Source organism: Pelophylax lessonae, assembly GCF_965119305.1.
Source record: "Pelophylax lessonae genome assembly, chromosome: 1".
NCBI lineage: Eukaryota > Metazoa > Chordata > Amphibia > Anura > Ranidae > Pelophylax > Pelophylax lessonae.
Window position 1 is genome coordinate 420,520,472 of NC_138768.1, and position 14,826 is coordinate 420,535,297.

At 38.7% G+C, this 14,826-nt stretch overlaps 1 protein-coding gene across 1 annotated transcript in view; it reads right to left on the reverse strand.

Annotated features, from left to right (window-relative positions):
• Positions 1 to 14,826, reverse strand: part of GRIN3A (glutamate ionotropic receptor NMDA type subunit 3A) — a 557,215-nt gene that overhangs the window by 113,550 nt on the left and 428,839 nt on the right. Inside the window, exons 4-5 of the mRNA XM_082260534.1 lie at positions 12,042 to 12,187; positions 4,930 to 5,045 (exon numbers count right to left, since the gene is read on the reverse strand). Of these exons, the coding sequence (XP_082116660.1) occupies positions 4,930 to 5,045; positions 12,042 to 12,187 (262 nt within the window). The remainder of the gene's footprint in view (positions 1 to 4,929; positions 5,046 to 12,041; positions 12,188 to 14,826) is intronic.

Here is a 14,826-nt window from a genome sequence, read left to right on the forward strand (position 1 = left end):
CCTCTAAGATGACCACTGCCTTGCTAAAGAAGCAGAGGGTAAAGGTTATGGACTGGCCAAGCATGTCTCCAGACCTAAACCCTATTGAGCATCTGTGGGGCATCCTCAAATGGAAGGTGGAGGAGCGCAAGGTCTCTAACATCCAAAAGCTTCATGATGTCGTCATGGAGGAATGGAAGAGGACTCCAGTGGCAACCTGTGAATCTCTGATAAACTCCATGCCCAAGAGGGTTAAGGCAGTGCTGGAAAATAATGGTGACCACACAAAATATTGACACTTTGGGCCCAGTTTTGAGAGTATTACTTAGGGGTGTAATCACTTTTGTTGCCAGTGGTTTAGACATGAATGGCTGTGTATGAGTTATTTTGAAAGGAACAGCAGATTTACACTGTTATACAAGCTGTACACTCACTACTTTACATTGTAGCAAAGTGGCATTTCTTTAGTGTTGTCACATGAAAAGATATAATAAAATATTTACAAAAATGTAAGGGGCGTACTCACTTTTGTGAGATACTGTACATATGGCATCCACATACCTCTGGGGCCTATAATTTGAAAACAGCCACTGACACCAAAATAAATGCACACTTCTGGCACCAATGTCACTGGGCAGAATTTGTGTCATGGGATCAGTGTAGCCTCTACTTTCATTTATTTGATAAATAATCAGTCACCAATGATCTTTCTAGATTTCTAAAAGAGGGCATTCTTCCCAATGAACTGCTCTTGTTTGCTCCTTATTGATCTGCTAAATATGCAGTTGAAGCATTTTGTTATATTAGTTTGATAGCAGCATAAAATACCACTTGACTGCCAAAAATGCTGTGTTTTTTGCTTTTGCTATATTCCTATCAGTTAGCATTGTTTCTAGCTATCTCTATGCACTACAGAACACTTGAATGTTATGGAGATGAGGAGAAGGGGATGTGTTCGGTAGCCCCAAAGCTGGCCATATATAGATCAAAATATGGCAGAAGGGACTGGAAACATTTTAATCAATCTATAGCAATTCCTGTTTGAGAGGAGTAATCTAATGACTAACTCTTCTCAAACAAGACTGTTGGCTGAAGCATTGAACAGTGTATTCTGACAGCAGACGGGTTCTGCTGTCAGGATACAATAGCACAGTCGTGAGGATTCATTAGGATTCCACCTCGTTTGTGTCATTTATGGCCAGCTTAAGGCTTTTCCTGTACTTGATTGACAATGCTGATCCTCCATAGATACAGTTTTGATGAATCAGCACTGTAATTCCAGGACAGGATCTGTTATATGTTTCAGGCAATTAATTTTAAATGCCGGCATTTATATTGTCAAGCAAAGAAAACTGAGCTTATAAAATTAACTTTATATAAGACTGAAGTAAAAATGTGACTACCACTTAATGAGGCCAAGTGTTAAGGGGATCAATACGGTGTAGTACTCACTTCTTTCAACTCCAACCTCTTCTACAGAGCTAGACAGAGATACAAATTTAGGGCACATTGATTTTGCTTTCTTTTATGGGTCCTTTGACAAGGATGGCCATTGAGGGATCTTATCCCTGCACATATCCCTGCTTCCTCTGTAAATCTGTACAGACAGCACAGACAGTTCAAAGTATACTGATTGTGGTTTCTGGTATGGGTCTCTGCATATTGAAATAATGTACTTATATTTATTACATGAATAATCTATGAGAAAATGAAATGCTAGAAGCAATGTGATTTGTGATGAACTAATGCTTTATATCATAAATAATAGTTCTATATACATACTAATAATATGAATTGGAAATGTAACGCTAATTGCTGGATCACTATTCATTTGGTAATGTAGTTCAGTAAGCTGCTATCATGCATGTCAAGTGCTCAGCTGACAAACAATGTTGGGCTTGCAGGACAACACACTGAGCAAAAAACAATTATAATTGTAATTTTTATCTTTGTCAAACAAATATGCAGAAACTTAATTGGATGTAATGTATCAGTTTTAATCATTTAATCCTCCAATTACTCTGGCTAATTTTATAAATGACAAACATGAATTTTTAGCGAAAAGGTGATAAGTGACCATATAAGTTGTTTCATTTTCTGGTGATTTACTATATTATCATTACTGATTCCCACAGCTTCCTAAACAGCTTCATTATTCATGAGCTGGTGATGATAAATTATTGCATATTAAAATTTCATTATGAAATATTCACACGCCCTTGCTTTGTACAGAAGGAGAATTCAAGTGAAAATACTATATCTAAGCTAAAACAGGTCTTATTGCTGTATTCCTTAAAGTCAACGACTGAAAATTTTTAGTTATGAAAGTTTTTCAAATAACAAATTGAAAAAAAAAACATATTGTGCAAACCCCCATACAAACGCTTTTTTTTTTGCATAGGATGAGAAGCTAATAAGTTGTCAAGGGCAGTCCAGTGTAGGGCAATCTCTCCAACATCCTGTCGATTACCTGTGTAGTAGTAATCTAGAGCTGTGGGGTCTGTATCTTGTACTAATTATTATACTTGTTCTTGTCCAGCACAGATTTTCAATGCAAGGCTCCCGGGACTGTGAACTAATGCTAATACTGTACCTGCCCAAAGTTTCACTAAATATTACATTACCCAGCAGTACAGTACAGCACTCCCTTAATGCTAAATCTTCCACTACCCGAACACTTTACATTTAGTCTAACCCCTAAAATATGCCCTTACTGCGGACCTTCAGTCATTTTTTCATCTTTCCATCTATTAATTCTTCTGGCCTTGTTGTTTTAACTTTGGCAAGTAAATCATTTTTTTTTCTGCTTGTAAATACCTTATACAGCCCACTTCCTCTTTTATGTCTGGTAATTTGCCTAGGCTAATGACATCATGCACAGCTCTCTCTCACTCTCATGAGAGTTTGCCAGCAAGGGAGGGAGTGGGCAGGAGAGGGGAGGAGGGATGAGTCATAGGAGTGACAAGGAGAGCTGCAGAGCTGGAGGGGGCTGGATAAGGGCAGAGATAACAGGAGACTGAAAAGATTCATGTGTATTCACCGAGAGAGGAGAAATGTGCAGGCAAGCAGTGGTGTGAGTGTATCTGTAAATGTGTCTGTGTGTCTGTGTGCCTCTGTGTGTTTGGGTTTGTGTAAATCCAGGAAGTGAACAAGCAGCAGCTTCTACTGCCCACAGGTAAAATGGCTGCAGAGAGACTTAGTGGAGGGAGATTTCTGCAGCATAATTGGCAAGTACAGAATCACAGTATGTATAAAATAAAATGCAAAGTGGTTGGAGGGAAGCTTCAGAATGGGAAAGATGTTTATATTACAAATTATGTGAGCAGACTGTAGTTGTAAAATATATCCTTAACATTTAACCTCCCTGGCGGTATGATTCTTTCGGTTTTAAGGGGCTGAAAGCGGTACCATTATTTTGCATGTAATTCTTAAGAATGAGCAGCCCAAACCAACTATTTACATATGATTTTTTTTTACTGTGCGTTCTTCTTTATAACATCTCGGGTATGATAAAGTTTGAAACACAAAATCATAAACTATAAATAATTTAAAGTATGTATGTATGTATATATATATATATATATATATATATATATATATATATATATATATACATACATATATATATACTTAAAAAGTACAGTAAAACTGCAAGAAAGGGCACTGGGGGGCAAACTAATGTGATTTTTTTTATTTTGCATTGTATCAGTGTGTTTGGTGTTTTACATTTGAATTTGCCGCCGGGTCCACCCCCCTGCGAACGTCACGTCGCAGGAGATGGAAGCCGGGGCACGGAGAGGATCGGGAGGAAGATCCACTACTAGACACCGCCGGGATACATCGCTGGTCTCGGTGACAAGGTAAGTAACCCCGCTTTCAGGATCCAGCGATGCTTCTGGCGGTACCCCGAGTGTGGCTCGGGGTTACCGCTTTTGGCTCTGAAATTGAATCCCGAGCCACGCTCGGGAATACCGCTAAGAAGGTTACAGAGGAACGTTTGTCTCTGCCCCCCCCCACTCTGGCACCTCCACCTTTGTTATTCTGGCACATGCGCCGATATGCCAAAGGGCTCTGCTTGGCCTTTGGGTCCAAGCAGAACCCTGCGGCACATCTGCACAAGGTTTAACCTTAACACTCAACATCTCCCCCAAACCATATTACATAATTTAACAACTTAACACCTCCATCCCCCCTCCAAACATTACCCTTAAAGTATGTCCTAACCACTTAGCCCACCCACCTGAACATTTAACACCTTTTCTGTTTGCTCCTCTTTAATTCACAAATTCTACTAACCACCCAACCAATCAACAGCCTTCCTTAGGCATACGTCCCTCCTGCCAGCCATAAACCAAGCTACCATAATTTAACATACTGTGGAACTTGCGCAAAATATGAAACACCGTTAATTTCTATTTCATTGGTATATCTATATTTTAAGAGAAACATTAAATATACTTTAGGAAGAACCTGTCTTCCCAGCATTACCTAGACAGTCTTTAATAATACTCTTACAAATAAACATTTTTGTTTGTTGGTAAAGCTCCAAAAATATTTTATAAATTACACCCATAGTGTTTGTCTAGAGAGACATGATAGGAGAAAAGTGACATGCCATCGCAGTCCTGACTATTGCAGCAGCTACCCTGCATTTTGCAAAGTAGGCGGTTTGGGTGAAATTAAAAATGAAGAAGTAATTTGCCCTTTTTGAAGTCTCTTTTACATAAATGAAACAATTTGTTTGTGCAGACAGGTATAAAATGACAACAGTTTTAGGATTCTGAAAATGTATTTACCACTGTCATTGACAAAAATATTATAATTCACAAAATAACTATAATTGAAGATAGATTAGCATCAAGTCTCAAATCTGATTTTTTTAAGAGAAATTAATATTCAGTTAGGCATTTGAAAGACAAAATATATGCAGTATATTTAATGGACCCATACCTTCAATAGCAAAAGGTTTACCCACTGTCAATAATTTGCATTCAGCATCTATTGAGACCTCATAATCCAACAGTGCTTTATCCATGATAAAAGCATCCAATGTTTCAGGGTCATTTCTGAAAATAAATAAATACATATTATTAAAATCACACCTGTGCTGACATCTTAATTGTATGAAATGAAAGACTGGAATGTAATTTCGCAAGTGAGATTGTATTATGTTACTGCACATGTATAAAAAATAATGGATACAAGTATTACTGTAGGTTGCAAAATATGCAAGGCACTACAAATAAAAAAGAAATATGACACATGTGGAGGCGACAAGTCACCTCATATTTATGTACTTTTTCCTCCTTGTCAGATGTGCTTGGTGAACCATCAGAATTTGAGGGTATACTTCTTCATATGGACCCTCCTAAGCATGTACTCTCCTCCCTCTATGGGCTACTGATTAAAACCTTTCGCCCAGAATTCCCGTCCTACACTAGGGTATGGGAACAGGAACTTGGGCATGCTATCTCCCCTTTAGACTGGCATAAATGCTTTATTTTAACCCATGGACTTTCTGTAGATATTAGGGTTCCAGAGAAGGGATTCAAACTATTAACCAGATGGTACCATTGCTCGGCTACTATCAGATATATAGATCCTACACTGTCTGATACGTGTTGAAGATGCTCCTCGGATAGGGGCACAATGCTACATATATGGTGGCACTGCCCCCAAGTCCTATGGAAAAGCATTGTTGTCCTTGATACCGGGCTCCCTCAGGTTGGTTAAGTTAGATATTCTTCACCATTTCTTGGCAGCTATGAGAATGGTGATCCCCACATATTGGAGACAATCAGACGTGCCTTCCTGGGTGGAGTGGGCGGTGGAGGTGGATAAAATTGTGCAGGATTCTGGTAATATGGAACATTTCCTGAATACCTGGCCTTCATGGTCTGAATTTTGAGATTCGACTTTTATTACGAGTTTATTTAATTGGGCTACCGATACATCTGTCGATGGTGGACCACGGTCGTAGCAGAGTGCATACTTTTTGTGTATTTCCCCTTTGTAGGTCTTTTCTGTTTTTTACCTTCTTGTTAAATTTGTTTATTTTCTTTTGTTCCTTTTCTGAAGGATAAGGGCCCTATAGAATTTAAACAATGTGATATTATCCCTTTAGTTTTGTAGTTGGAGTGTTTCTATCAATTTAGTAAGGCAACTAAGGTGCTTTGACATATTGACATGGTAAATTTGGCTCTATGTTATATACTCAGTGGAGCATTAAGTCCCTGGACCATATTTATGGTATGAGTTGCCTTTACTATTAATATATTAATGATATGCAAGCTGAAACTATTTTATGTAGTTAAAAAGTGTTTGCTTGATATTTAAAAGTTTGGTACCTATATTCCCGTCACAATATGTTTTGTATTATGTAAGTTTGTATTATGTAAGATGGTTTTCGAAGAAGTCTTTGCCCTTTTTTCTTTGTTGTACATTTCTATTTCCTCAATAAAATAAGATTGTAAACAAATATGAAACAGATCCAACAGAAATGTTCACATTGATAAGTTGGTATGTGTTTGTGGCTGTGAGGATGTTAGGCGGCAACCAAAGGTAGGCCCCTTTTAATGTGCTTCTTCACATCACAAGTTGGAACATATTAAGATTTATAGGAAATTAAGAAATTATGTGTCATCAATCTGATAGATTGTGAAGCTGTATTCTGTTCATTTCTGTGTATTATCCCCTACTATGTGCTGTCCTAATGAGTAGTTTCTTACCACCTGCTTATCTGTAGCTGACTGTCCTCTTCTCTATATTATTTCAGCAATTCAGGTGTTTTGTTGTAGCTCTCTGTTCGCAGAAAACGTGCCCTAGTTTGTCCAGTGTTCTCATTAGCTACCACCAGGCCCTTCCTCCGACATCAACCACATCCCTATTTGCTGGTCCTATCTGCTCTACTAACTAAAGTATTTCTGAGCCATGCAGAGTACAGTAGATAACTTCTTTTTCCCTTACATAAAATGTCCACTTTGTTCAATGTTAGAACCTGACTCTTTTGCTGTCCTGTCTGTAAGACCTCCACACCAGCCCTGGATGAATTGTGGCCGACAGCTCCACAGTATCTCACTGGGTCCTCTTCACCCTGGGTATGCACACTATGACCCAATTTATTCCTATGCAGATAGCCGTACTGTGCAGGATTTGTGGAAGCCACCATGAGCATGGCTTCCCATAGAAATAATTGGGGCCAGGATATACAGGCACAGTAAGAAAAGGACCTGGTGATTATTTTTTCAACAGCAAGGTTGTGCACGGCCTGACAGGACCCCACAGTGAAGACTACAGGGTCAAGGATAAAGATGAGAATCCGACAAGATGGGCTGCACTCAGTGGGGATGCTGCAATCTTTAAAGGATATTGGATAACTTGTACAAAGGATAATGATCTGGAATTATTCACAAAACAGGCCTTGGACATTGGATATAATAACTAATATATTATAAATGGGATGAACCTTAAAGCGGAACACCAGCCAGGTATAAAACATACACAGCAATGCAGCTTTATTCATTAATACATTAAATAGTGTTTTAAATATATGCGTATAAGTACCATAATTTGACTCACAGTCATTAGTCTTTTTTAATCTCTGTAAAGGAGAATGGAAGAGAAAGAAACAGCACAAAGAACCAACCAAATGATGTGCTGACAAGGAACATGCTGATAGGAGAGGAAATTGGAGTGATAGAGAGATAAGCTCATCACTGTACTGCTCCTCCTTTCACTGTTCAAGTACAATGATGGCTAATGTTAAGAGGAAGTGGGTAAGTGATGGGGCCCCCAGATTGAGGACAACTAGAGAAAAAAATTAAGTATTATAGGGGAAATCTTTGTATTAAAGGGGAATATAGCTCTAAAGGTTATTTTTATCTTTTAATGAGTTATTCCTTTTCAATTTGCTATTTTTGCCCTGAGGTTCATTCATCTCACACACAGAGGCCAGTTTCAAAAGGATGCCATTTAAAACATAACTAAACCAAAGAAGAAGAAGACTGCAGGTTCTTCCAGCTTACCAGTCCCTGGATGTGGTGGCTGCATTCGTTTTTTTAGGCTAATAGCATTATCAACAAGAACCGAAAATATATGTGGATTGCCATAAAAGCAGTCACCTTGTTCTCACTTGTGAGTAAAACCGGAATGACAGGTCAATATTATTTACTTTCTGTACTAATCCCCCATGTATTAGAGAGGAACCAATGTGGACATGTTTAAGGTCCAGTCTGGCTGAAAATCATGGTTCCCTCCCTAAATACGGGAGACGCGAGAGTAGTCACCTAGGGGAAGGAAGTGGAAAAAAGGAACAACACATCTAAGGACTGGTATAGCATTATATTATTGTTATTTAATTTGCCTATACTTCACCCTGTTGTTGGTTTGGGAGACAAAGGTCACGCAAAAGCATGTAGAACATATACAACTCCATTGAGTTGCAAGGCAAGATCATCAACTACTTAACTAATTTTTGCATACTGTATACTGTGTACTGCATAGAGTATGCATATCCTAACAATAAGGCCTAATGCACACTGGATGTTTTTACAGCGGCTTCTAGGGGTGTCAGGCATTTTTTTTTCCTGCCTCTAAACTCCCCTGCATGTTATCCTATGTGTCCACGCACACATAGGCCTTTAGCAGCATTTAATGGCAGGGGCTTCTAGAGGCAGGAAAAAACCCCCACTGCCAGTGCGTCCAGGAGCAGCAGAGTTTTGCAGAAAAAATGCTTGCTGCTACATCTAAACGCACCTCAACGTTAGGCGCGTTAAGCATTTAAGCACTAATTCATTTTTATGGTTTGACGCCTGTAAACACACATAAAAGCTTGTAAAGGCTTAAGTCACTTTTACAAGTTTCAGGCTTTTTCCTGCCAAAAAAGCTGCACCAGGAGGAAAGGCTTCTAGGAGAGTTTGTAAAATGTCCTGTATGCATGAGGCCTAAGGGTCATTTATAAAACTAGCACAGGCTGAACCGGAAAAGTTATCTGCTTTTTTTTTTTTTTTTTCTTTGAACTGCATTTTTCCTAGCGTGAACACTACTTTTACAAAGCACGGTTGTACTCCCTGCAAAAAAAGTTAAATGATTGGCAAAATTGACTTCAGTAAAGCACACAAACTGCCTAATTTTCTGTCTGCACTAATTTCAAAATTGTTCGCTATTGTTTTCCAATTGTTTCCTCAAGTACCACTAACTGGTTATGTTTGCAGCTCTCAATTTAGCAAAAGAACAGTGATTTTCAGTTCTTGTTTATGTAATGTTTATTTAATTGCTCTAGTAAATCTGAACTGTTAGAGTTAATTAAGGACAGGTTTTAAGAAAAACTTCCTTGTCTCCTACATATTTATTGCCCATAAACATGATCTACCATGTTTATTAACTAACTATAAGACAGTGAAAAGGGCAATTAGGATTGGCAAAGCTTAGTAAAGCCACCTATAAGATTTTACATTGTATTAGTTTTGAATAATGAGAAAAATTAAGGATAATCAGAGAACGTTTATGTAGGTTTCTGTACCTGTATCTTGATGTCTGCGTAATTCTTTAAACCAATTATTCTAAATTTTGCATTATCTTTCCTTAAAGGAAACTTATAGACTTTTCATGTATTTTTTTTATTTTTTATAAACACATATAAAACAGATTCACTTGATGTAAGTAATCATATTTAAGTGTGTTAAAGTTCCTTTAACGTTGCTATGGATAGGTTAGAATTATGAATTTACATAGAAGCAGTAATATTTAAAAATTTGTTAACAGAACAGAGACTGCTCCACTTAGTAATGTGAATGTTCACTGAGCTTAGTAGATAAAATGAACCTTGGAATTATGGCTGATTTGACTTTAGGTTATCTTTTTTTCTAGGTTATATCCTTTGTTGTGAATGAGTTTGGGGTACTACAGTATGTGCCCCTTATTTATTCACAAAGGGGGTAATATAGGGGACCCCTTCATTTTAAAGGGGGCTTCCAGATTCCAATAAGTTCCTTACTCAAAGAACTCCACAACCATTGGACAAGGTTGTGGGGAAGGGGCCCTTGTCCCAATCAAAATGGGGACAAGGTGCTTTGCCAGGGGGTCTCCTCTGGCAAGGTATCCCCACGTTGAGGATATGTGGGTTGGTATGGTTAAGGAGGGGGGGGGGGCATACCCTTGACCACCTTTCCTGGTCAACTAGGCTGCATGCTCGGGGTAAAGGTCTGGTATAGATTTATAGGGGGATCTCATGAATTTATTTTTTGCATGAGGTACCCCCTTAATATCCATAGCAGACTCAAATGGTCTGGTATACATTTATATGAAGACTCAATACAATTATTTTTTTTTTTAATTTTTGCTGTAGGATGTTCTATGGCAAAAGTGACATTTATAAAGAAATAAATAGCACAGAGACCCTTCTAAAGGTCTCTAAAAATATATAGCATTTCTTTGTAAATGTCAGTGCTGCTCCAGCACATTCTGTACATTATAAAGATACACCCTTCACAGTCAGGAGAAGGGCACCCAGACATGTTATTCAAAGAAAATGGGCATTTTTATATTGACAGATTCATTTAGTATTGATTTCAATGGGGTTTGGATTTGGCATTCAAACTTCTTTTATGTTTGGCAAACCCTGCTTGAACCCCATCATTTGTCCATGGGTAAAATATTACCATCATTTGGCAGAACATGCCCGTGTCTTATTTTGGGGGGGGGGGGGCATCATGCTGCATATTGTTTTTAAAGGGGGCTTCCAGATTCAGATAAGATCTCTACCTGCAGATCCACACAACCCCTGGCTGGGGTTGTGGGGAAGTGGAACATATCCTCATCAATATGGGAACAATGTGCTTTACCAGGGGGTCCCTCGTGGCATAGGTACATCCCTATGTTTAGGGCTTGTGACTTGGTACTGTTCAGAGAGAGGTAGCTGCACGTTCATCCCCACCCTTTCCTAGCTACTCAGGCTGCATGCGGCAGCAGATCCATCTCCCTAACCACCAGGAATAAGCTGTCACAGATTTTGCAGGCTCCAGTTTTTAATAAATAACCCCATAGTATTTTCTCTATTGGTAAATGTTAAAGTGGAGTTCCAGCCTGGGGGGGGGGGGGGATTAAAAAGTCAGCAGCTACAAATACTGTAGCTGATGACTTTTAATATAAGGACATAAGGACTTACCTGTCCAGGGAGCCCACAATGTCGGAACCTGAAGCCGACCCGTCCATGGGCTCCGGGTGCAGGCACTGGCATCTATACTAAGGGAAACAAGAAGTGAAGTCTGTTTCCTACTGTGCATGCACAAGTCATGCTGCTCTTTCTGAATGGTCCCGCTGTCTCCTGGGACCTGTGTGTGTCTCCCAGAAGGCAGCGGGGAGGAAGGAGAAGGGGCTGGAAATGACCTAGGTCTTTGCAGCCCTCTTACACGGAAGTGGTAGCAGGTACCTCTTTTTGACAGGTATCCGTTCCCCCCTTCCCCCCCTGGAGAGGTGCCAAATGTGGCGCTGAAGGGGGAAAGGAAGCAGTAAAGTGAAGCTTCCACTTTTGGGTGGAACTCTGCTTTAACTCACTTGTTTGAATGTTTTTGTAGCTCTTTTACTCTTAGGATCAATGTCAGGGAATGCTACATTCGCTCTTGTGAAAAGAATATTACACATACCCATTACACATATTACTGGTATCTTTCTTTACACATACATGAATGTTGAAGCATTTAACACTTAAAGGAGAGTAATTCAAATCTACCCTGCCTATAGCGGCAAGTAAAAATGACAAACATAAACAATTACTTTAGGATAAATACTGCAAAGCTACATAAAACTACAGTATATGCCTACTTAATATACAGTACACCGTAATTTCCCTTTAAACATTTAATTTCAACCTACTTTTAAATCTAATTATTCATTTTACTCAGTTTATGTTATAAATATTCATGTCCATATATGAATTCCCTAAAACACAACTGTGCTGTTGAGACATTAGGTTTTGGAAGCCTGCAAAAAAAGTACATTCATTATTAAACACACCAGGAGATGGGACAAAATCATAGCAACATTATTGACGTAATGTAAATTACTTTAAAAACGCAACTCCTTCTGAGGTAGAGGGCGTGTTATATCTCCGCATGTACTCATGCATCTCCGGGAAACTCTTCTTCACGTAATCTTCAGCACTGCTCTCTTTCACCGTTCCAAAGCGGAACCCCTGGGAGGGATGATGGAGCTATAAAACAAAGATTAAACTGTTATTGCTGGATTATGGCACAATCAGAGATGTCATTTTCTTTTCGTTACATAAATGACAATCAAAGATGAAATGGCATTTAGGAGACTACAGATGCAAAAATGAGATAAACGCAATACAATAACATGAAAGCATTTAAAGCAGCAACAATACATCATAAACTGAAGATTAAACTGCTCATCCGTTTCCGTATAAATGGCACTTAAGAAATGAATGCTGTAAATGCTTGTTAGTGCTTATTTGGAGTAAATTTTGACAATATAACCATTTAACTACTGGTCTTTTGCTATTACTGAGCTATGCAACATAGTCTAAGGGTGTGGAAGAACAAGCCAGTACCCTTCTGAACATATACTGTATTAAAAAAAAAAAAAAAGAGGTTCACAGCATTATAGAGAAAATGTACTCTATATGCATACAGTATATTGGAAAAAAAATAAAAATAGCCACAAATGGTTTCATAAAATGTGACTCTGTTACTATAAATATATTACTTATCCTGCAGAAAAGAAGAGAGGACAGAGACTGTTGTCCCCAGAAAGACAGTCTCAAAAAAATTTGGAAAAAAAACGAAAGGTTGTTGGACTCTCTCGATACCTTTGGTTCAGAGATCACATAATAAGAAAGCTTATATAAAAATACAAAATGTATTCAATACAAAATGTTTAAAAGGAGAACAAAGGACATATAGTCCAAGAATAGTTCATCCTACAAAAAGAGCTTATGTAACATATAAGACTAAACTAGAACATCATCTAGTGGAGACTTATTATATTCAAGTAATATTCAGTAATGCATACTAGGCGCATGTTCCTCACCATGTTTTGCAGTTGTAATCTGCTTCTTCAGGAGGATTTATCTTCAAAAATAATTCATACACATTCCCTACTCAAGCATAACTTCACTCTGTTGATCAACATTGACTATTTTTAATCCTTATGCTGCTAGCAATTTATTAGATAGGAAAGTATATTATATTTACTTGTTTTAAACTCTCTATAACCTTTTTTTAGTTACTTCCTGGTTTCCAGGCCTAGGCAGATGATGTAATGCACCCCCGGATTCTTAAATTGCAAATAAGGAGGTTTCAAAGCTAAATACACCCTCCTCACTGCGAGCCTGGCCTAAGGGCAGATGGATTCCAGGCAAATTATGTCATACATCCCAGGGAGAAGGGCTTTTCACAGGTAAACACACTCGCCCGCCTGCATGCCTGAACTAAGGGCAGATGGATTCCAAGTAAATGCTAAATGACTCATCTGCCCTAACTCAAGAGGGGCATGGCCAAAAATACTAGGGAGGTGTATTTCAAAGTGATTTTTCAGCAAAAGAAACAATGGAGGCATGGATGTGTGAGTTTGCTTTGAATATTAAAAATGCAATAATACTATTTTTTGTTTGTGGTGCTCAGATGCAGTGTAGTCCCATTTTAATGATCCTGTAAATTATTTTTCTATAAATCCTTTTTTAACAAGCTTTTCTGCCTCCTTGTAACATCCCTTTTGAGCTTCTGAACCTCTCCTTTTTCCCCTCAGTTCCCTTTGTTTGCTCATAGTCCATAGTCCCAATTCTGCCCAGGATTGAGCAAGAGAGGGTGGCTACATTACTACATACAGTAGGACCATGGAGAATAAATGTAACCACCCTCAAACGGAAAGCCAGATAACAGCAGCAAAAAATAAAAAAAATGGTAATTCGGAGGAGACTGAGAGCAATAGAAGGTACTTTTCTGTGTTAAAAATACTGTACATAGTTGGAAATTTATATATATATATATATATATATATATATACAGTGGGTACGGAAAGTATTCAGACCCCCTTAAATTTTTCACTCTTTGTTATATTGCAGCCATTTGCTAAAATCATTTAAGTTCATTCTTCTTCCTCATGAATGTACACACAGCTCCCCATATTGACGGAAAAACACAGAATTGTTGACATTGTTGCAGATTTATTAAAAAAGAAATACTGAAATATCACATGGTCCTAAGTATTCAGACCCTTTGCTGTGACACTCATATATTTAACTCAGGTGCTTTCCATTTCTTCTGATCATCCTTGAGATGGTTCTACACCTTCATTTGAGTCCAGCTGTGTTTGATTATACTGATTGGACTTGATTAGGAAAGCCACACACCTGTCTATATAAGACCTTCCAGATCACAATGCATGTCAGAGCAAATGAGAATCATGAGGTCAAAGGAACTGCCTGAAGAGCTCAGAGACAGAATTGTGGCAAGGCACAGATCTGGCCAAGGTTACAAAAAGATTTCTGCTGCACTTAAGGTTCCTAAAAGCACAGTGGCCTCCATAATCCTCAAATGGAAGACGTTTGGGACAACCAGAACCCTTCCTAGAGCTGGCCGTCCGGCCAAACTGAGCTATCGGGGGAGAAGAGCCTTGGTGAGAGAGGTAAAGAAGAACCCAAAGATCACTGTGGCTGAGCTCCAGAGATGCAGTCAGGAGATGGGAGAAAGTTGTAGAAAGTCAACCATCACTGCAGCCCTCCACCAGTCGGGGCTTTATGGCAGAGTGGCCCGACGGAAGCCTCTCCTCAGTGTAAGACACATGAAAGCCCGCATGGAGTTTGCTAAAAAACACCTGAAGGACTCCAAG